We start from the raw sequence: 24,049 nt of genomic DNA, 5'->3' as shown, positions 1-24,049 counted from the left end.
TAGGTTCTAATTCAAACTTTCACAAAACTTTTAAACTCTAAAAGAAATGCTAACGGGGACTAACACAAGGCCCTAGCAGGACTTTTAAAAATTTAGAAAAATAGTTCAAATTGCAAAAATCAATTTCTAATGACAATTTTTGGACTTTGTCGTCTGATCAGGTATTGGCTGAGTAGTCCAGCAAATGCAAAGTCTTGTACCCCACCGCTGATCCACCAATGTAGGAAGTTGGCTCTGTATGTGCTATTTCAAAGTAAGGAATAGCATGCACAGAGTCCAAGGGTTCCCCTTAGAGGTAAGATAGTGGCAAAAAGAGATAATACTAATGCTCTATTTTGTGGTAGTGTCGTCGAGCAGTAGGCTTATCAAAGGAGTAGTGTTAAGCATTTGTTGTACATACACACAGGCAATAAATGAGAAAACACACACTCCGAGACAATTCCAGCCAATAGGTTTTTGTATAGAAAAATATATTTTCTTAGTTTATTTTAAGAACCACAGGTTCAAATTCTACATGTAATATCTCATTTGAAAGGTATTGCAGGTAAGTACTTTAGGAACTTTGAATAATTACAGTAGCATCTATACTTTTCACATAAAACACAAATAGCTGTTTTGAAAGTGGACACTGCAATTTTCACAGTTCCTGGGGGAGGTAAAGTATTGTTAGTTCTTGCAGGTAAGTAACCCACCTACAGGGTTCAGATTTGGGTCCAAGGTAGCCCACCGTTGGGGGTTCAGAGCAACCCCAAAGTTACCACACCAGCAGCTCAGGGCCAGTCAGGTGCAGAGGTCAAAGAGGTGCCCAAAACACATAGGCTTCAATGGAGGTAAGGGGGTGCCCCGGTTCCAGTCTGCCAGCAGGTAAGTACCCGCGTCTTCGGAGGGCAGACCAGGGGGGTTTTGTAGGGCACCGGGGGGGACACAAGTCCACACAAAAAGTACACCCTCAGCAGCGCGGGGGCGGCCGGGTGCAGTGTGCAAACACGCGTCGGGTTTGTAATGGTTTTCAATGAGAGACCAAGGGGTCTCTTCAGCGGTGCAGGCAGGCAAGGGGGGGGCTCCTCGGGGTAGCCACCACCTGGGCAAGGGAGAGGGCCTCCTGGGGGTCACTCCTGCACTGGAGTTCCGATCCTTCAGGTCCTGGGGGCTGCGGGTGCAGGGTCTTTTCCAGGCGTCGGGATTTCAGAGTCAGGCAGTCGCGGTCAGGGGGAGCCTCGGGATTCCCTCTGCAGGCGTCGCTGTGGGGGCTCAGGGGGGACAACTTTGGTTACTCACAGTCTTGGAATCGCTGGAGGGTCCTCCCTGTAGCGTTGTTTCTCCACCAGTCGAGTCGGGGTCGCCGGGTGCAGTGTTGCAAGTCTCACGCTTCTTGCGGGGATTGCAGGGGTCTTTAAATCTGCTCCTCTGAAACAAAGTTGCAGTCTTTTTGGAACAGGGCCGCTGTCCTCAGGAGTTTCTTGTTCCTCTTGAAGCAGGGCAGTCCTCTGAGGATTCAGAGGTCGCTGGTCCTGGGGAAAGCGTCGCTGGAGCAGGTTTCTTTAGAAGGCAGGAGATAGGGCGGTAGGACTGGGGCCAAAGCAGTTGGTGTCTTCTTTCTTCTTCTGCAGGGGTTTTTCAGCTCAGCAGTCCTCTTCTTCTTGTAGTTGCAGGAATCTAATTTCCTAGGTTCTGGAGAGCCCCTAAATACTGAATTTAGGGGTGTGTTTAGGTCTGGGAGGTTGGCTACTGTCCTTGAGGGTGGCTACACCCTCCTTGTGCCTCCTCCCTGAGGGGAAGGGGGCACATCCCTAATCCTATTGGGGGAATCCTCCATCTGCAAGATGGAGGATTTCTAAAAGTCAGAGTCACCTCAGCTCAGGACACCTTAGGGGCTGTCCTGACTGGCCAGTGACTCCTCCTTGTTTTTCTCATTATCTCTCCTGGACTTGCCGTCAAAAGTGGGGGCTGGGTCCAGGGGGCGGGCATCTCCACTAGCTGGAGTGCCCTGGGGCATTGTAACACGAAGCTTGAGCCTTTCAAGCTCACTGCTAGGTGTTACAGTTCCTGCAGGGGGGAGGTGTATAGCACCTCCACCCAGAGCAGGCTTTGTTTCTGTCCTCAGAGAGCACAAAGGCTCTCACCGCATGGGGTCAGAAACTCGTCTCGCAGCAGCAGGCTGGCACAGACCAGTCAGTCCTGCACTGAACAATTGGGTAAAATACAGGGGGTATCTCTAAGATGCCCTCTGTGTGCAATTTTTAATAAATCCAACACTGGAATCAATGTGGGTTTATTATTCTGAGAAGTTTGGTACCAAACTTTCCAGTATTCAGTGTAGCCATTATGGAGCTGTGGAGTTCGTTTTTGACAGACTCCCAGACCATATTCTCTTATGGCTACCCTGCACTTACAATGTCTAAGGTTTTGCTTAGACACTGTAGGGGCATAGTGTTCATGCACCTATGCCCTCACCTGTGGTATAGTGCACCCTGTGTTAGGGCTGTAAGGCCTGCTAGAGGGGTGACTTACCTATGCCACAGGCAGTGTGAGGTTGGCATGGCACCCTGAGGGGAGTGCCATGTCGACTTAGTCATTTTCTCCCCACTAGCACACACAAGCTGGCAAGCAGTGTGTCTGTGCTGAGTGAGGGGTCCCTAGGGTGGCATAAGACATGCTGCAGCACTTAGAGACCTTCCCTGGCATCAGGGCCCTTGGTACCAGTTACAAGGGACTTACCTGGGTGCCAGGGTTGTGCCAATTGTGGAGACAATGGTACATTTTAGGTGAAAGAACACTGGTGCTGGGGCCTGGTTAGCAGGGTCCCAGCACACTTATCAGTCAAGTCAGCATCAGTATCAGGCAAAAAGTGGGGGGTAACTGCAACAGGGAGCCATTTCTTTACATAAATGATAACAAATAAAGTATAAGGAAGCAGGGAAGGGTTACCCTGATCCTAGTTATTGGGACTTCCCTCAAATTTAAACTATATATATTTTAGGAATCTTACTTAACTTTAAAAACCATAGAAATTAACAGCCAAAAAAACTAAGGTTAATGTGACATTATTGTTAGGTCATAATATTGCTTAAATGTGCCTCTTCAGAGTTAAAATATACCTGAAATTCACCAATTATTTTTTATCTTAAGTGACTATAGTTTGCACCCTTGCTATATACGGATTATGAACCTCACTATTACATCACTCATGATATGTTCTATGACATCATTGAGATCACTGATGACATCTGGAATTACATCATTGATGACATCACTTTGCAAGGTCGAGGGGTGTGCATGTACAAGGATACTCTCCTAATTACAACCAATGCCTCATGCCCTTAGGTGTGGTGATGGATCACACTGTGGAACATTTCAGGGTGAAATGTCCCTCAATAGCACTATGGCAATCAGGTATTTGTAATATTAACAGGAACAACTGAATGTAACTGCAATGTTTGAAATGTCAAATATACTAATTGCTGACAAAAGACCTATGCCTTTAGCATATCTTTACCCAGCAACGTCTTGCGTTTTGGGACTTTAAGTTTTGCTTTTTGCACAGTAAGCGTGGCCTCAAAATATCAGCAGTTAAGTTATTATGGCTAAAATAACATGCTAACTGCAAAGTAGTTAAGATTAAGTGACAAAATAAAAAGCAACAATGAAAATCAATTTTAGTCAAAGTTTCCTGGACACTCTTTAAATCCCCCTCAAATATTTAGGTACCTTGCTTACTAAATGTTTAATTTCACAAAATACTTACCAGAAGGAAAAATTAACAAGGGCACTAGGTTTGGACTATTATTTAAAATGTCTGCAATCTTACGTGAAAAGTATGGTTTCTTATGTTTTACTTTTCATTTGTTTTTTGTAAGGAAACTGCGTATCATTTTTCTCTGTTAGATGTTGTGCCTGCCAGCTTCACTAAATTTAGTTAGTTCTGTTGCAATATTCAACGTCTTCAAAAAATACTTGTGCAAAAATAAGTTTTTCATGTTGACGGGCCCCACTGAAATTAGCGGGAGTGGTGTGGGGGAAATACATTAAAACCTTTGAAGATCACTTCTATAGACTAAGACTCCATCTTTGTCCTTGTTAGGATTTCACATATATCACTGAAGGACATACCGCTCTCTGGATGCCTCTTAGTGAGAAAGCTCTGCTTTATTTATTTTTTAGGTTTAGTCATGGTTTCATTTTTTATCAAAGATGCCAAACTATCCCATCCGTTAATCAGTACTAGTTGCTCATAGGACCTACAGAGCTTAAAACTTCTGACATGGAATTTGCAAGACACAAGATTTTTATTTTTTACCTTACCTGCATTAGATCCCATTTCTCAATGTATGTGTCCCTGACGTCTGGAGCTGCTGTTATCAGTGCATTGAAAGAATACACGTCAGCTAGAACAAAGAGACAAAATCTTTCAACTACAATCTATAACAAACTATTTCCAAGCAATTCTCACACACTTTTACATCACTGTCTAATCCCTTTCTATCACAAGTAAACCACACAGACAAGCAATTACATAGCACGCCATACATACATTATCTCTTCCTCTAGACTATTATACCAATTAGCAATTAATGGATTTGTGGAACTGAAATTTCCCCTTTTGTCCCAATGCTGTTGAGATGTTCAGACAGCCAAGGTTCTCAGCCAGACCTCCTCAGACAACCACAAATAATCTATTCTCAATAGACAGTTTGCACTCCACTGCCATGATTCAGGTGAGGTCTGTACCCTCACGCAATCCTCACTGCCATTTGTGTAGGTAACAGCAAAAAGAACAGTCACAGCTGTGGGTTTAATCCATCCAAGGATGTTTGTTTCTGGCCCAGGAGGACCTGGATTGGCAGTTCAGGCTGGCCTGTTTCTTGTTTTTGTCGCCCTAAGTGGGAAGGCTGTGCCCAGATGTGGATTTCGTGCTCACTGCGTCACTGGATTCAAGCTAGCCTGGCTGGTATGGGGAGATGCCCCGAAACCGGTCCCAGGATGCATATTTCCCGTCCAGGGAGGACCTGGTTTGGCAGTTCGGGCTGGACTGTTCCCATGGGGAACAGGGTCAAGACTGATTTGCATATGGCTGGGTCCAAACTGGGGTGGCGTGATGGGTATATAAAAAAAAAAAAAAAAAAAAAAAAAAAAAAGGAAGATGGATTATACCCAGCTCTTTGGGACCGGGGAGAATGTTTGCATTGTTCAGCTATCTGTCAATCATCTGTTCTTCATGAATTTGTGTAGGTAACAGCACATTATTCCTTCAGCCGGTCTCATTCTGATTAGAATCAGTATGTCGAATGCTCACCAGTCAGCCTGTGGTTCTGCAGTTCTGTGTACATGCTGAAAGCCTTACTGTAGGCACCATACTGGAGAAGGAAGAAGAACATCCAATTAGATGAAGAATGACCACAGCAGACAAAGAATGAGAACTCCTATTCTGAATGTGAATATGAATTCCAGAATGTGTATTTACCTTCACCATCCCTCTGATCATCGTGCAAAAGGAGGACGCATTTTTTTCAGGCATTAGACTAAATATCCTCTCAGCATTGTTGTTCTCCCTAAACTCCATGAAACAAAAACATCAATTTTGGTGTGCAAAAAAGGAAACATCTTCGAATGAAACACCAGTAATATGCGCCTACTTAAAACATAATCCCATAATATTTGTCTTTATTATTATTGTAAAACTACCAATCAGATTATAGGTTGGTGAATGAATGTTATCTTGACCATTTTATTCCTACTCTAGCCAATTACTTCTACAATGACAGTCCCTATCTTTTACAGTTCATTTCAATAAGGGATTTAAATCGTCATGTTATTCTATATCAATGGAAGAACTGCACTCCCTAAGCCTCCTAGATCCCGCTCTCACCACACCAAGGCCACTATCCACATAGCACAGGAAAACAAAAACTTGACTATATCACCCACAGAAGAATCTTCACTGGACATTGTGCTCAAATTCTGAAGCACAGGGAGGGTCTTTTGAGGCTAACTACCACGTTCTGTTCTAATATACTGAACACAGGCTGGCTCTGAAAACCTGTGCTTCGCTGCTGGACTGTTTGTTTCTGAAAAGCGTCATGTTTTACCTCCAATACAGTGGTCAATATGAGAGCCCCTAAGAGTGCCTTCGCCATGTAATTGGATGGGAAGACTGAGGTCAAGCATGGGTTGTTGGGATACTGGTGCTGGAGTGAAGGGTTCCAACCTTTTCACCCATAACTGGGGTTCTCGGCTGAGGGCATATTCCACCCGCTTTTCATATTAATGGAACGTGCCCATTTGCGAAACCGTGTACACTGCTGCACAAGATGGTAGTTTAAATTTTCTCTACAGACAGTACTTTGTCAATGGTATCCATGGCATCCTACCTGTTCTCCAACCACTCTCTCAAAAATGAAGTTACTGGCGGTAGGCAGTTTCCTTCCCTTAAATTGTCAACTTAAATTTTCAGATTAGCTCAGTGAAACTGAATTTCTTGTGTCACCGAGCAACAGGGGCTATTTGGCTGCGTGGCTCTGGCTCTGCTACACAGCATGACATCCATCAGTTCTGATGCATCAGACTTGCAACTCCTGCTGCAGAAACGCCACTGAGACGATGGTTAAAACTAATTTCCTCAGGAAGACCCTTGGTTGGACTAGGCTTACCACCTGAGCCCACTAAGCGCGGCTTCTGGGTAAACCCCATGGGCCTCTTACTTGTGGTGTTATTTGATACCATAGATTGAAATACCACTGCTACCAATGAGTGGTAGCACACCCACCAATCAGCAATTGTTCTATCAGGAATATTGTATAAATTGTGCTCTATTATTCTAACATACCTTTATAAACACTGGCACATACAACAGCAGTGTCAAGGTCGCTGCAACATGAAAAGACCACATGCAGAACCTTACACATCACACCCAACTCTTCCCAAGAAGGTTATACTGGAATCACATCCCTGCAATCAGGCATATAGGTCTTCCTGTAACCAACAATGCCACACTAGTAGCAGTTGCACACTATCAAGATTGGCACATATAAACATGCCTAAATAAGGTAGTAACTAACTAATTTTGTCGGTACAATATGCTATTTATGCCCCTTAGGGTTGCCCAGGAGATCCTTTTCATACTGGCGGCATGCAACTTGTCCAAACCCAATTTTAGCCAATGGGATGCTAGTATCAGAAGGCCTTCGAACAAGAGTTTTGTGCTTCTGCATCGCAGCTACCTTTCAATATTTCTAATTTTAAAAAGAGCTGTCGAATTACTATTTCTAGGCAATTGTTACATTGTGCCCAGCAGCAAATCACTGGCTATGCTTGAAACACCAGCTTTTAAAATTAGTTTCACTTGCTGAATCCAATCTAACTATTGCTATATTGCTTGGAAAATAGGGAGCCCTCCTCACCTGCATTAACTGAAGATAGTGTTGGATCAAAGACCTGGGGTTCAGTGGTACCAAACACCGAGCACAAATAAGATATTTTAATCAATCACAACTAGCCTGGTGCATTTTTGCATCTAGCAAAGTCCTTAGGTGATGCTTTTAATAATTTCTTGGTATTGGTTTCCTGTATTTGTGTTCAAAGTATATCAAATAAGAAGCATTTACTTTGAAGGTGCCCATCGAGATGCCCAGTTTATTGATCAAAATACGCACCATCATGTTCGATTGCAGGCCTTGTTGAGCCTGAAATCCAAATCTATGATTAGGTTAGTCATATTTTCCATGGCCACAGCTAAATGTCTGAAAGAAATTTCTAACATTGGACCAACTGAAATCTGCACCCAATGTTTTGGATGAAAATACCTTACATGGTTCGGTGAAGTTGCGCTTTTCTACCTTATCATTCTACCTTAACATTTCCTGGACCACCCTGTTTTTTTTTCTTCAGTGAGTTCGACTATCACGTAGGTCCAGGGGATGCACTTCATACTGCTTTTGGTCCTACTGTTCAAAATCAGAGTTGTACTCCCACACCAGGATGACACCTGCAGTGCACCTGCTAGAGTGAGAGTGGCTACTGCTCCATAAACCCACGCTAAGTGAAGGCAGACTGTGGTATTAGCATAATTTTAGCCTAGGGGCACATGCCTGCTGCCTGAAGGATGTCCGTCAGATTTCAAAACCATGGCAATTATCTTCCTAGCAATTGGGCTTCGAAAAACATATACATTTCTAGATGCCGTCATTCCCTAACCCTAGAAGATCAGTTCCTGTTTGTTGGTCATAATTTTGGAGTAGTAGTGGGATGCCCTCCTCCATCAACATTAGCTTTGTTAATGTATCTGTTTATTTTAGTTGTCTTGAAAAGCACTCTTTGGCGTTTGAATGCTATTTTGCAGGACTGGCAGGAATAAAGGTTGTGGTATTCCTTAGAGAATGTAAAAAGATGTTCTAAAGGAGGTTGGGAGTTCAGAGATTTCACAAAACAAAAACAAAAGGGAAAGACATAGCTAATTACAGGGAGTGCAGAATTATTAGGCAAATGAGTATTTTGACCACATCATCCTCTTTATGCATGTTGTCTTACTCCAAGCTGTATAGGCTCGAAAGCCTACTACCAATTAAGCATATTAGGTGATGTGCATCTCTGTAATGAGAAGGGGTGTGGTCTAATGACATCAACACCCTATATCAGGTGTGCATAATTATTAGGCAACTTCCTTTCCTTTGGCAAAATGGGTCAAAAGAAGGACTTGACAGGCTCCGAAAAGTCAAAAATAGTGAGATATCTTGCAGAGGGATGCAGCACTCTTAAAATTGCAAAGCTTCTGAAGCGTGATCATCGAACAATCAAGCGTTTCATTCAAAATAGTCAACAGGGTCGCAAGAAGCGTGTGGAAAAACCAAGGCGCAAAATAACTGCCCATGAACTGAGAAAAGTCAAGCGTGCAGCTGCCACGATGCCACTTGCCACCAGTTTGGCCATATTTCAGAGCTGCAACATCACTGGAGTGCCCAAAAGCACAAGGTGTGCAATACTCAGAGACATGGCCAAGGTAAGAAAGGCTGAAAGACGACCACCACTGAACAAGACACACAAGCTGAAACGTCAAGACTGGGCCAAGAAATATCTCAAGACTGATTTTCTAAGGTTTTATGGACTGATGAAATGAGTGAGTCTTGATGGGCCAGATGGATGGGCCCGTGGCTGGATTGGTAAAGGGCAGAGAGCCCCAGTCCGACTCAGACGCCAGCAAGGTGGAGGTGGAGAACTGGTTTGGGCTGGTATTATCAAAGATGAGCTTGTGGGGCCTTTTCGGGTTGAGGATGGAGTCAAGCTCAACTCCCAGTCCTATTGCCAGTTCCTGGAAGACACCTTCTTCAAGCAGTGGTACAGGAAGAAGTCTGCATCCTTCAAGAAAAACATGATTTTCATGCAGGACAATGCTCCATCACACGCGTCCAAGTACTCCACAGCGTGGCTGGCAAGAAAGGGTATAAAAGAAGGAAATCTAATGACATGGCCTCCTTGTTCACCTGATCTGAACCCCATTGAGAACCTGTGGTCCATCATCAAATGTGAGATTTACAAGGAGGGAAAACAGTACACCTCTCTGAACAGTGTCTGGGAGGCTGTGGTTGCTGCTGCACGCAATGTTGATGGTGAACAGATCAAAACACTGACAGAATCCATGGATGGCAGGCTTTTGAGTGTCCTTGCAAAGAAAGGTGGCTATATTGGTCACTGATTTGTTTTTGTTTTGTTTTTGAATGTCAGAAATGTATATTTGTGAATGTTGAGATGTTATATTGGTTTCACTGGTAATAATAAATAATTGAAATGGGTATATATTTTTTTTTTGTTAAGTTGCCTAATAATTATGCACAGTAATAGTCACCTGCACACACAGATATCCCCCTAACATAGCTAAAACTAAAAACAAACTAAAAACTACTTCCAAAAATATTCAGCTTTGATATTAATGAGTTTTTTGGGTTCATTGAGAACATGGCTGTTGTTCAATAATAAAATTAATCCTCAAAAATACAACTTGCCTAATAATTCTGCACTCCCTGTAGTTATACTAACTGGGCTAAACGTATAGACAAATCATAAGTATTCTTCATGCAGATGTTTCATGAAAAAGTCCAATACCTCCACACGCCAAATGAATCTGCAGCTCGTCGAAGTGGTCCAGACCGCTTCTTATGATTTGCTTCTTCCTGAAAAATATTTGCAGCAATTTCTGGAGGAGCAGTAAGGATGGCAGGCACTTTAAATATTATTTAAAAAAGCAACAGAGGTTTGGACTTTTAAGGAGGTATTATCTCAACGCATAGGTGCAAGAAATTGGGCTGTTGGTTGAAAGGGGTCTGAGCACTGCTCAAGCAACAGCACAATCCCTTGCAGGGTGAACCACAAAAAGTTACTAAATAAACCTGTGCTTAACCCTGGGTAGCTTGGCACAAAAAGCAGCAAGGCTTCACTTAGAGGCAATGTGAAAAGTATGTATGCATCACACAAACAGGAATAAAGTGAAAACACAACACAAGAAAAAAATAAAAATAAAAAAATATTTTTTTAGAACAATAGAGTACATTTTAATAAATTATTTGACACCAGAATGACACAAATCCAATCAGTAGAACCAGAGTTCGGATTTTTTTAATGTTTAAAGGTTCAAAACAGCACCTAAAAGAGAAAAGCGCCAACCGCGGACATCTGGGCAAAGTCAAAAGTTAAGGTCAACTGGGATGGGGCATGGTTCGGATACAAGAAGTGGATTGGGCCTTACCTTCGGACGTAAAAAAAAATTGAAGAGAAAATGTCTGAGAAGGTAGACATTCAGCAGGAGTGCAGGAGTGTCCGAGGAGGGAGCGTTGTCATCAGCTAGCCATCATGAAGATTTTTACCTTCGGACTTAGTCGCCAAAATGAAAGTCAAAAACCTCCAGCAGTATGAAGCAGATAACTGTAGCCCATGACAGTTCCACAAAGTTGGATACCCCTTTGGCAAGGGACAACTAAAATGGATTTGCTGCTGCGGAGAAGAATGTAGCTAGAGAAGCCGCAAAGTCAAACCAACCGGCGATGCTCCTCAGGCAGAAAGGCGAGAAGTTTGGTCCCGGTCTCCTCCTCTCAGTCAGAACACCTTTTGGCCAAATGTTGCTCAAGCCCAAACGTCCATCTTGGCAGCTTTAGCACCACAACCGAGGGCCCAGGAATGGATGGAGACCTCTTGGAGGTTCAGAACTCACTCAGGCTGGGTCCAGGTGTGGGTTAAAGATGGTGGGGTTTGAGCAACACAAAAGAAGGATGGACAGAGTGCTGAAACTTTCCAAACACTCACCCCCAGTCACAGGAACAGGGTCCAGACTGATTTGCATATGGCTGTGTCCAAACCAGGGTGGCATAGTGAGCAAAAGAATGATGGATTAATCCCAGATCTGTGACTGGAGGTGATTGTTTGAAACGTTTCAGCATTCCGTCCATCACTCTTTTGTGTTGCTGAAGATGGTGGGAGTCTGTAATATCCCTGTGGCTCTGAACAAGAGGCCAGCAAACTAGCACTGGTAACTTCTGGAAGTCCTGGGTGTAGGTGAATATGCAGGGCTGGCCTCTAAAGGTTCAAGGCGGGCTCCAAGCAGAAAAGCAGTCCTTACAGGTACAGCAGCAGTCTGGCAAAGTGCACAGCAAGTCACAGCAGCAGACAGTCCTCTGAGAGTCCTTCCACAGGTCCAGTAGTAAACTGGAAAGTGGGTCTTGGAATTTCCTGGCTCCAAGCTGGCTGTAGTGACAATGCAGGGTTGTTAAGCCTATTGTGAGGAGACAGGACACAGCCTTTTCAGGTTGAATTGGAGCTGTGCTCAGCTCCACCCATCCCCTTTGTGCCAGTTGATGGCCCATTTAGGGCAGGAAAAAGCCAACTTTCTAAAAGTGCAATTTTCAAAACGTTAACGAAAAATCTGACTTTACCATTAAAGAGGGTTTATCATTGCATTTCCATAGGTACCAAACATGACATAACTACATGTAGGAAGTTGGCTCTGTATGTGCTATTTCAAAGTAAGGAATAGTATGCACAGGGTCCAAGGGTTCCCCTTAGACGTAAGATAGTGGCAAAAAGAGATAATACTAATGCTCTATTTTGTGGTAGTGTGGTCGAGCAGTAGGCTTATCAAAGGAGTAGTGTTAAGCATTTGTTGTACGTACACAAGCAATAAATGAGGAACACACACTCAGAGACAATTCCAGGCCAATAGGTTCTTGTATAGAAAAATATATTTTCTTAGTTTATTTTAAGAACCACAGGTTCAAGATTTACATGTAATACTTCAAATGAAAGGTATTGCAGGTAGGTACTTTAGGAACTTTGAATTAGCAAAATAGCATATACAGTTTTCACTTAAATCACATATAGCTATTTTAAAACTAGACAGTGCAATTTTCACAGTTCCTGGGGGAGTAAGAGTTTGTTAGTTTTTGCAGGTAAGTAAACCACCTACGGGGTTCAAGTTTGGGTCCAAGGTAGCCCACCGTTGGGGGTTCAGAGCAACCCCAAAGTTACCACACCAGCAGCTCAGGGCCGGTCAGGTGCAGAGGTCAAAGTGGTGCCCAAAACGCATAGGCTTCAATGGAGAAGGGGGTGCCCCGGTTCCAGTCTGCCAGCAGGTAAGTACCCGCGTCTTCGGAGGGCAGACCAGGGTTTTTTTTTAGGGCACCGGGGGGGGACACAAGTTAGCACAGAAAGTACACCCTCAGCAGCACGGGGCGGCCGGGTGCAGTGTGCAAACACACGTCGGGTTTCCAATTGAAATAAATGGGAGACCAAGGGGTCTCTTCAGCGATGCAGGCAGGCAAGGGGGGGGGACTCCTCGGGGTAGCCACCACCTGGGCAAGGGAGAGGGCCTCCTGGGGGTCACTCCTGCACTGGAGTTCCGATCCTTCAGGTCCTGGGGACTGTGGGTGCAGAGTCTTTACCAGGCGTCGGGATCTGAGAAGCAGGCAGTCGCAGTCGCAGTCAGGGGGAGCCTCGGGATTCCCTCTGCAGGCGTCGCTGTGGGGGCTCACAGGGGGCAACTCTGGCTACTCACGGTCTCGCAGTCGCCGGGGAGTCCTCACTGAAGTGATTGTTCTCCACAAGTCGAGCCGGGGGTGTCGGGTGCAGAGTGTCAAGTCTCACGCTTCCGGCGGGAAACGCCAGTTGTTTTAAAGTTGCTCCTTTGTTACAAAGTTGCAGTCTTGGGTGAATAGAGCCGCTGTCCTCAGGAGTTCTTGGTCCTTCTAGAGCAGGGCCCCTCTGGGGATTCAGAGGTCGCTGGTCCCTGGGGAAAGCGTCGCTGGAGCAGTGTCTTTAGAGGGGGGGGGAGACAGGCCGGTAGAGCTGGGGCCAAAGCAGTTGGTGTCTCCGTCTTCTCTGCAGGGTTTTTCAGCTTAGCAGTCCTTTTCTTCTTAGGTTGCAGGAATCTGAGTTCCTAGGTTCTGGGGAGCCCTTAAATACTAAATTTAAGGGCGTGTTTAGGTCTGGGGGGTTAGTAGCCAATGGCTACTAGCCCTAAGGGTGGGTACACCCTCTTTGTGCCTCCTCCCAAGGGGAGGGGGTCACATTCCTATCCCTATTGGGGGAATCCTCCATCTGCAAGATGGAGGATTTCTAAAAGTCAGAGTCACCTCAGCTCAGGACACCATAGGGGCTGTCCTGACTGGCCAGTGACTCCTCCTTGTTTTTCACATTATCTCCTCCGGCCTTGCCGCCAAAAGTGGGGCCGTGGCCGGAGGGGGCGGGCAACTCCAATAGCTGGAGTGCCCTGTGGTGCTGTAACAAAGGGGGTGAGCCTTTGAGGCTCACCGCCAGGTGTTACAGTTCCTGCAGGGGGAGGTGTGAAGCACCTCCACCTAGTACAGGCTTTGTTAATAGCCACAGAGTGGCAAAGGCACTCTCCCCATGTGGCCAGCAACATGTCTCTAGTGTGGAAGGCTGCTAAAACCAGTCAGCCTACACGGATAGTCGGTTAAGGTTTCAGGGGGCACCTCTAAGGTGCCCTCTGGGGTGTATGTTACAATAAAATGTACACTGGCATCAGTGTGCATTTATTGTGCTGAGAAGTTTGATACCAAACTTCACAGTTTTCAGTGTAGCCATTATGATGCTGTGGAGTTCGTGCATGACAGACTCCCAGACCATATACTCTTATGGCTACCCTGCACTTACAATGTCTAAGGTTTTGCTTAGACACTGTAGGGGCACAGTGCTCATGCACTGGTGCCCTCACCTATGGTATAGTGCACCCTGCCTTAGGGCTGAAAGGCATGCTAGAGGGGTGACTTATCTATACTGCATAGGCAGTGTGAGGTTGGCATGGCACCCTGAGGGGAGTGCCATGTCGACTTACTTGTTTTGTCCTCACTAGCACACACAAGCTGGCCAGCAGTGTGTCTGTGCTGAGTGAGGGGTCCCCAGGGTGGAATAAGACATGCTGCGTCCCTTAGATACCTTCCCTGGCATCAGGGCCCTTGGTACCAGGGGTACCAGTTACAAGGGACTTACCTGGATGCCAGGGTGTGCCTATTGTGGAAACAAAAGTACAGGTTAGGGAAAGAACACTGGTGCTGGGGCCTGGTTAGCAGGCCTCAGCACACTTTCAAATCAAAACTTAGCATCAGCAAAGGCAAAAAGTCAGGGGGTAACCATGCCAAGGAGGCATTTCCTTACACTAAATCTTCTCAATTAGGAATTATGACTTATTGAATGCGATAAAGAATCCCCAATGTTATCCTCTTGGAGGGGTAGCCTCACACTAGTGAAAAACTAATTTAGTGGGGGGTTTCACTAGCAGGACATGTAAAACTTAAAAGCATATGTCTGCCCTTTTAATTACACAGCACCCTGCCCTATTGGCTACCCAGGGCCTACCTAAGGGGTGATATTTGCAATAAAATAGGAGTTCAAGGCTTGGCAAGGGTTTTCAAATGACAATTCGACATGGCAGCATGACACTGCATTCAGGCTGCACTGGCAGGCCTGGGACATGTTTTGGAGGGATACGTAAGTGGGTGGCACAATAAGTGCTGCAGGACCAGTGGTAGAATTTAATTTATAGGCGCTATGTATATGGTACTCTACTAGGGACTTACAAGTATAATAAATATGGCAATTTGGTATAACCATAGCACTGCGGGCTATTTCCAACAATGTGCAATAAACCTGATAAAAGCCCACAACCTGCAGCCTTATTCATCCCACCACCGTCCTCCTTAACTTATCAAAAGAGGCAGAACGTTGGTATCCCAACACGGGATGAGACTTGCTGCGGAATCTGTTTCCCTGCCCTTCCACTGAAGTTTACACAGCTTGCTGTCAGTATGAAATGCATTCTCTTCAAGTCTACAAAAATGTGTTTACTACATATAGTTACAATAAGCATGTTTCGTACCATTAGCAGAGATATTAAGAACAAGCAACATTTGCCTACCAGCTCTATGGGCTCCGTTTCTTCTGGTTGGTCACCACGAGGTGGCTCTCTGTCTCCATAAAAACATATTAAATCCAAGAGACAGTTTATAGTTCCGACAGATAATGTAGTACCTAAAAGCAACAGTACAAATACTTAGGCTAGCGTGAATATTTAAGGAAAACATTCAAATCCACTGATCAGGTTATGAGGAGCCTTCGAAAAACAAGAAAACTACCAAAGGATAGTTAACTTGCCTAAACAAATATTTCAATGTAACATCTTAGGAGTTTATAAATGCGAAAGTAATAATACTGGAGTTGTGCTCAGATACACACAGCAATACAGAAAAAAAGTGTTGGAAGGAGTGCTTGCATTTATCTCAGCCACTGTTAATTACCCTGGCCGGATGCCATTTCATCGTTCTTTTGCACACCATGACACTTCAGTTTGGACTCAGCCGTACGCAAATCAGTGCTGACCCTGCAACGGTGGGAATAGTCCAGCCTGAACTGCCGGTCCAGGTATTCCCTGAATCCGAACACAAGCAACCTAGGACTGGTTCTGCCCTCATCAGCCAGCTATAGCTTGGTTCCAGTAAAAATGGACTGGGGTGTGGCCCCAAGTAATTATCAGTGGCTAGATGGCTATACTTTAGGTGGCACGGCTATGCCCAGATGTGGGTTCTGTGCACACTGTCACTGGACCCAAGCTGGCTGATGAGCACTAACTAGGGTGAAACTTGTCCTGGGTTGCTTGTGTTGCCGTTTAGGGAAGGCCTGATTGTTGGGGCTGGACTGTTCCCACTGGAGCAGCGTCAAGACTAATTTGCATGTGGCTGGGTCCAAGCTGAGGTGGCAAGGTGTGCAAAGTAACAAAGGACTTGGATGCAGCCCTGAGTAACTATCAATGTCTTAGATTAATTCAAGCATTCCATCCATCATTTGTTTGTTTACTTAAGATACACACTGCAACACTACCCTGGTGCCATGAAATAATGCAACTACATTAACCACACTAAAAGGAAGTTAAGAGCTTGTGATAAGAAGCCAATCTTTCCATAATAAACATATATTTTGAGTGCCAATTCTTTTAACTCACATACCTTTATAACTTTATGCTCTACTTGGCTTTTTAAGGGACATTCTCAGGGACCCCCACTGAATTATTGGTATCCAGGGGACCCCCACCCCCAATAAGTCATTACTTAAAGCTGGGGACCTAATCTGTTAATATTATTAAATTTTATAAGCTGTCACGGACCCCTTGAGGAGGCTTCGCAGACCCCCAGCAGTCCCCACACCACTGGTTGAGAACCACTGATCTAGACGTTTAGGACTTTCAGGCCTGCGCAGGACAGAGGCATGTATTCTAGACCAGTGTTTCCAACCTTTTAACTTCCGTGGACCCTCACTTTATCATTACTGGAACCCAGGGACCCCCATTGAATCATAATTTGAATCCTAGGACCCCCTATTGAGTCATTACTGAAAGCTGGGGACATAGTCTGTTAATATTATTTAATTTTCTGACCAGTTGCGGACCCCCCCCCGAGGAGGCTTTTTGACCCACTGCGGTCCCCGGACCACAGGCTGGGGACCACTGTTCTAGACCTATTTTGATGCACAAAAGTAGAAGGCCGAGTCAAGATTCCTAAATCTATGTTTGATATTAGTAAGGAAAGCCATATAAGTGTCATGGAAGCCCCTGAAGTCCCCACCACTTACCAGATGGCTCAATGCTAAAAGTCTGGTATTACATAGGGCAAGAAGACACCTTATAGCACAGAAATGGCACAACCTTCTGCACACCTTCTTAGGAGATATTAATAAAAAGTAAGACATGCAACTGTGATGTACAGGAGAGCAACATAATATTAAAGCAACAAGTTTAGACTACAGAGAAATCCAGTTGAAAGTTGTAAATCAATCCTGATGTACGATCATAGATATTAAAATGTGTACTAAGTAAGGGGCCCTGGATAGAGCATTAACAGTTGGACATGTTTAAGCACCACATTCCTACACATCTGCGTTACTTACTGTATAGTTAGACAAAAAAAGCATTCTGTTGTCCTAAATAGGAGAACCTCACATTAACAAGATACAGTTTAGAAGGAAAGGTAAGGCATGCACAGAAAATGATCATTATGCATCAACAAATAAAAGATGAACGTAATCAAATGTCAAGTAAGATGTGAAACTAAACAATAAATATAAACTCAACTCTAAACAGTTATCCTATGATAAAATGAAAGATTGTTAAAAAAAACAAGTAAAAATAGTCATCCCCACTCCCATATACACTTTCATAACTTAAAACACTTCAACTGCTCAATGCAAAGAAATGTACAGCTACCAAAGTATAAATAAATATTTGGTTATCACTGGCCGAAGATTAACATTAAAGCATTCACTAACTACACATTCATTACTTCTTAAAAATTAAAAGTATTTGCACTGAAAGTTAAATAACGCAGAAATCATGCATAGGTTTCCAAGGCAAACCACATGTTAACAGGTAGCTCAAAAAATGATCAAGGCACAGTTTGAAAGGCAAACTCCCAAGAAACAAAGAAAAACCACCTGTTTGCAAAAGCTGGTCGAACATGTCCACTGAATCTTTCACTCTCCTGAGTTGTATACGTTCCTTCAGGGCTGCTTCACTCACCTCTTCAATCTGAGGCTGAAGATCCTCAGGCATCAGACACTGAAAGCAAGGTATCTCGTGATTAACAAAAATAAAGTTTTGTACACTTTATATTTACTAATCACCTTTTAAGGGAAGAGAACCTGGGTGGCTCTGCCCTACTGATAAGCTTTCTCATCTCCCAATCCCACACCAGACAGTGCAATTCAAAGGCAAGTGACAAGTACTACTGGCTAAGGGGATGGATGAAATAGTGAAAGCAAAATTTAAATCTAAATTAAGATAAACAATGAACGTGGGAAAGTACCAACATATTCATCAAAATAAAAAACAGACACAAACACACTATATCAAGAGATACAGTGAAGATAAAAATGTAAATATTGTGGGATCAGCTACCTTTCTGAATGAGAACTCTAGTAAACAACCGAAATGCACATCAGAGCCCTCAAAAGAGGTGAACTAATAACGAAGTGCATATATGTTTAATTCAATGCGTTGTTGAAAATAAGCCATTGCAGTGAAATTGTTCAAAGCAGTTTTGTGCTGACAATTAGTTTTGATAAGATGATAGGAGAAATCAGATTGGCTGAGCCTAAGAGACATCTGTGGCCTGTAAGTTAAAAGATGCTTGCTTCATTAAGTATCATTCCACTAATCGATCTAATAGGTTACAACACATGAATGGGACCTAAAGGCTGACAAAATTTTCTTTAGAACCAGACTGTGAAAACGTTCAACATTTATGAAACAGCTGGAAACTCCACAATCAAAATGCACACAAACATACCGGAATATGTGGCTCAGCAAAATCCTTCTGAAAGAATTTAGGGTATGTGTTAACAATGTACTTGGCTGCATTGTGCCCAGACTCTTTAGACAAGGAATACAAGCGCTGTAGTAGGAAAAAGAAAATTAGGCATGGTCACTAGCTTTCACTTAGAAAACAAAATCAAGGACAAAATAGTCAGATATAAATCAATCAATTCTTTCACAATATTTATTTTACGCACTTCAAGTTGTACAGCAGGTTCCTTTTAACACTCTTTGAAATTAAGGAGATTAAAGGGATGAGAGACTTGTCTGCACTGACACCTGTATACTATGCCTATTCCCAAGTCTGGATCATGGGTTTGTTGTGGTAAAGAAGCAACAGAAAAGTCAGAGAGCTCAGAAGATTATCCGTATGTTCTATCCATCTATGTGGCTATTTATACAATGCAGATATTCACCATAGCATGTTCTCTTTGTTGTACAAAATACATTTACATTACAGCACACGGCAATTTCACCACAACTATCAAGAGATTAACTACAGTTTATCCCTTGTCAAGTGTAGTATGAGATTTTCAAAGGGAACACTCATTCTTGGAGTGCCAAGGAGGTGGCATTCCCTCCAGTCTGCCCTCTGAAAAACAAATAGTTAAATCAATGTTTAATCAAAAGATGGTTAGCATCCGACTCTAGGACAGAAAAGGTGTTCATTTTGTAATAAAAATAATAAAAAAATAAAATTTGTAGGAATTCTAGCTTAAATCATGATAGATGTGATGACTCAGGAATGCTATTTTAATAGCAACTCTTTTATGGACAGGTAACCAGTGGATCTGATGAAGCTTGTCGAGCATGTGTTCCAATTTTGTTAGACCAAAAACTGCCCTTGCAGCAGTGTTTTCCTTAGAAGGCCAACATAGGGTGAACTGACAAAATCCACATATGTAGTATTTCTAAAGTGCAAAACTAACCAGTCAATAAGACCCAAATATTTCTTACTGTATGGGCCTGAGATGGCTATGATGCCAGAGAGCTTGGCCATAAACTACCATTCCAATTGTTTGTGGCATTTGTTTGTCTGTATGATCTCCATTTTTGATGTGGTGAGCTTTTAAAGGGTTTCTCTCGTCCACCAGCCATCTGAGAAGTGCCAGTGAAAAACAAAAGGCTTTATCCTGACCTTCTCTTTGAATATTTAACAGCACTTGTGCATCGGCTCCATAAAAGGGGAAGTTAATATCAAACTGTAAGGAAATGCCTCCTTGGCATGGTTGCCCCCTGACTTTTTGCCTTTGCTGATGCTATGTTTACAATTGAAAGTGTGCTGAGGCCTGCTAACCAGGCCCCAGCACCAGTGTTCTTTCCCTAACCTGTACTTTTGTATCCACAATTGGCAGACCCTGGCATCCAGATAAGTCCCTTGTAACTGGTACTTCTAGTACCAAGGGCCCTGATGCCAAGGAAGGTCTCTAAGGGCTGCAGCATGTCTTATGCCACCCTGGAGACCTCTCACTCAGCACAGACACACTGCTTGCCAGCTTGTGTGTGCTAGTGAGGACAAAACGAGTAAGTCGACATGGCACTCCCCTCAGGGTGCCATGCCAGCCTCTCACTGCCTATGCAGTATAGGTAAGCCACCCCTCTAGCAGGCCTTACAGCCCTAAGGCAGGGTGCACTATACCATAGGTGAGGGTACCAGTGCATGAGCATGGTACCCCTACAGTGTCTAAACAAAACCTTAGACATTGTAAGTGCAGGGTAGCCATAAGAGTATATGGTCTGGGAGTCTGTCAAACACGAACTCCACAGCACCATAATGGCTACACTGAAAACTGGGAAGTTTGGTATCAAACTTCTCAGCACAATAAATGCACACTGATGCCAGTGTACATTTTATTGTAAAATACACCACAGAGGGCACCTTAGAGGTGCCCCCTGAAACTTAACCGACTGTCTGTGTAGGCTGACTAGTTCCAGCAGCCTGCCACACCAGAGACATGTTGCTGGCCCCATGGGGAGAGTGCCTTTGTCACTCTGAGGCCAGTAACAAAGCCTGCACTGGGTGGAGATGCTAACACCTCCCCCAGGCAGGAGCTGTAACACCTGGCGGTGAGCCTCAAAGGCTCACCCCTTTGTCACAGCCCAGCAGGGCACTCCAGCTTAGTGGAGTTGCCCGCCCCCTCCGGCCACGGCCCCCACTTTTGGCGGCAAGGCTGGAGGGAACAAAGAAAGCAACAAGGAGGAGTCACTGGCCAGTCAGGACAGCCCCTAAGGTGTCCTGAGCTGAGGTGACTAACTTTTAGAAATCCTCCATCTTGCAGATGGAGGATTCCCCCAATAGGGTTAGGATTGTGACCCCCTCCCCTTGGGAGGAGGCACAAAGAGGGTGTACCCACCCTCAGGGCTAGTAGCCATTGGCTACTAACCCCCCAGACCTAAACACGCCCTTAAATTTAGTATTTAAGGGCTACCCTGAACCCTAGAAAATTAGATTCCTGCAACTACAAGAAGAAGGACTGCCTAGCTGAAAACCCCTGCAGAGGAAGACCAGAAGACGACAACTGCCTTGGCTCCAGAAACTCACCGGCCTGTCTCCTGCCTTCCAAAGATCCTGCTCCAGCGACGCCTTCCAAAGGGACCAGCGACCTCGACATCCTCTGAGGACTGCCCCTGCTTCGAAAAGACAAGAAACTCCCGAGGACAGCGGACCTGCTCCAAGAAAAGCTGCAACTTTGTTTCCAACAGCTTTAAAGAACCCTGCAAGCTCCCCGCAAGAAGCGTGAGACTTGCAACACTGCACCCGGCGACCCCGACTCGGCTGGTGGCGATCCAACACCTCAGGAGGGACCCCAGGACTACTCTAAGACTGTGAGTACAAAAACCTGTCCCCCCTGAGCCCCCACAGCGCCGCCTGCAGAGGGAATCCCGAGGCTTCCCCTGACCGCGACTCTTTGAATCCTAAGTCCCGACACCTGGGAGAGACCCTGCACCCGCAGCCCCCAGGACCTGAAGGACCGGACTTTCACTGGAGGAGTGACCCCCAGGAGTCCCTCTCCCTTGACCAAGTGGAGGTTTCCCCGAGGAACCCCCCCCTTGCCTGCCTGCAGCGCTGAAGAGATCCCTAGATCTCCCATTGACTTCCATTACAAACCCGACGCTTGTTTCTACACTGCACCCGGCCGCCCCCGCGCAGCTGAGGGTGAAATTTCTGTGTGGACTTGTGTCCCCCCCGGTGCCCTACAAAACCCCCCTGGTCTGCCCTCCGAAGACGCGGGTACTTACCTGCAAGCAGACCGGAACCGGGGCACCCCCTTCTCTCCATTCTAGCCTATGTGTTTTGGGCACCACTTTGAACTCTGCACCTGACCGGCCCTGAGCTGCTGGTGTGGTGACTTTGGGGTTGCTCTGAACCCCCAACGGTGGGCTACCTTGGACCAAGAACTAAGCCCTGTAAGTGTCTTACTTACCTGGTTAACCTAACAAATACTTACCTCCCCTAGGAACTGTGAAAATTGCACTAAGTGTCCACTTTTAAAACAGCTATTTGTGAATAACTTGAAAAGTATACATGCAATTTTGATGATTTGAAGTTCCTAAAGTACTTACCTGCAATACCTTTCGAATGAGATATTACATGTAGAATTTGAACCTGTGGTTCTTAAAATAAACTAAGAAAATATATTTTTCTATATAAAAACCTATTGGCTGGATTTGTCTCTGAGTGTGTGTACCTCATTTATTGTCTATGTGTATGTACAACAAATGCTTAACACTACTCCTTGGATAAGCCTACTGCTCGACCACACTACCACAAAATAGAGCATTAGTATTATCTATTTTTACCACTATTTTACCTCTAAGGGGAACCCTTGGACTCTGTGCATGCTATTCCTTACTTTGAAATAGCACATACAGAGCCAACTTCCTACATTGGTGGATCAGCGGTGGGGTACAAGACTTTTGCATTTGCTGGACTACTCAGCCAATACCTGATCACACGACAAATTCCAAAATTGTCATTAGAAATTGATTTTTGCAATTTGAAAAGTTTTCTAAATTCTTAAAAGACCTGCTAGGGCCTTGTGTTAGATCCTGTTTAGCATTTCTTTTAGAGTTTAAAAGTTTGTAAAAGTTTGAATTAGATTCTAGAACCAGTTGTAGATTCTTAAAAAGTATTCCAACTTTTAGAAGCAAAATGTCTAGCACAGATGTGACTGTGGTGGAACTCGACACCACACCTTACCTCCATCTTAAGATGAGGGAGCTAAGGTCACTCTGTAAAATAAAGAAAATAACAATGGGCCCCAAACCTACCAAAATACAGCTCCAGGAGCTTTTGGCAGAGTTTGAAAAGGCCAACCCCTCTGAGGGTGGCAACTCAGAGGAAGAGGATAGTGACTTGGAGGAAAATTCCCCCCTACCAGTCCTATCTAGGGAGAACAGGGTCCCTCAAACCCTGACTCCTAAAATAATAGTCAGAGATGCTGGTTCCCTCACAGGAGAGACCAACACCTCTGAAATCACTGAGGATAGCCCCAGTGAAGAGGACATCCAGTTAGCCAGGATGGCCAAAAGATTGGCTTTGGAAAGACAGATCCTAGCCATAGAGAGGGAAAGACAAGAGATGGGCCTAGGACCCATCAATGGTGGCAGCAACATAAATAGGGTCAGAGATTCTCCTGACATGTTGAAAATCCCTAAAGGGATTGTAACTAAATATGAAGATGGTGATGACATCACCAAATGGTTCACAGCTTTTGAGAGGGCTTGTGTAACCAGAAAAGTGAACAGATCTCACTGGGGTGCTCTCCTTTGGGAAATGTTCACAGGAAAGTGTAGGGATAGACTCCTCACACTCTCTGGACAAGATGCAGAATCTTATGACCTCATGAAGGGTACCCTGATTGAGGGCTTTGGATTCTCCACTGAGGAGTATAGGATTAGATTCAGGGGGGCTCAAAAATCCTCGAGCCAGACCTGGGTTGACTTTGTAGACTACTCAGTGAAAACACTAGATGGTTGGATTCAAGGCAGTGGTGTAAGTAATTATGATGGGCTGTACAATTTATTTGTGAAAGAACACCTGTTAAGTAATTGTTTCAATGATAAACTGCATCAGCATCTGGTAGACCTAGGACCAATTTCTCCCCAAGAATTGGGAAAGAAGGCGGACCATTGGGTCAAGACAAGGGTGTCCAAGACTTCAACAGGGGGTGACCAAAAGAAAGGGGTCACAAA

The 24,049-nt window shown here is 44.5% G+C and overlaps 1 protein-coding gene across 1 annotated transcript in view; it reads right to left on the bottom strand.

Moving 5' to 3' along the window:
• PTCD3 (pentatricopeptide repeat domain 3) overlaps window positions 1–24,049 on the bottom strand; it is a 181,814-nt gene that overhangs the window by 132,898 nt on the left and 24,867 nt on the right. Inside the window, exons 6-12 of the mRNA XM_069204302.1 lie at window positions 18,828–18,932; window positions 17,974–18,097; window positions 15,410–15,522; window positions 10,093–10,160; window positions 5,462–5,549; window positions 5,294–5,354; window positions 4,303–4,385 (exon numbers count right to left, since the gene is read on the bottom strand). Of these exons, the coding sequence (XP_069060403.1) occupies window positions 4,303–4,385; window positions 5,294–5,354; window positions 5,462–5,549; window positions 10,093–10,160; window positions 15,410–15,522; window positions 17,974–18,097; window positions 18,828–18,932 (642 nt within the window). The remainder of the gene's footprint in view (window positions 1–4,302; window positions 4,386–5,293; window positions 5,355–5,461; window positions 5,550–10,092; window positions 10,161–15,409; window positions 15,523–17,973; window positions 18,098–18,827; window positions 18,933–24,049) is intronic.

Source organism: Pleurodeles waltl, chromosome 1_2 (assembly GCF_031143425.1).
Source record: "Pleurodeles waltl isolate 20211129_DDA chromosome 1_2, aPleWal1.hap1.20221129, whole genome shotgun sequence".
Lineage (NCBI taxonomy): Eukaryota > Metazoa > Chordata > Amphibia > Caudata > Salamandridae > Pleurodeles > Pleurodeles waltl.
The sequence above is the reverse complement of the archived record's forward strand: the minus strand, read 5'-3'. Positions and strand labels throughout refer to the sequence as shown.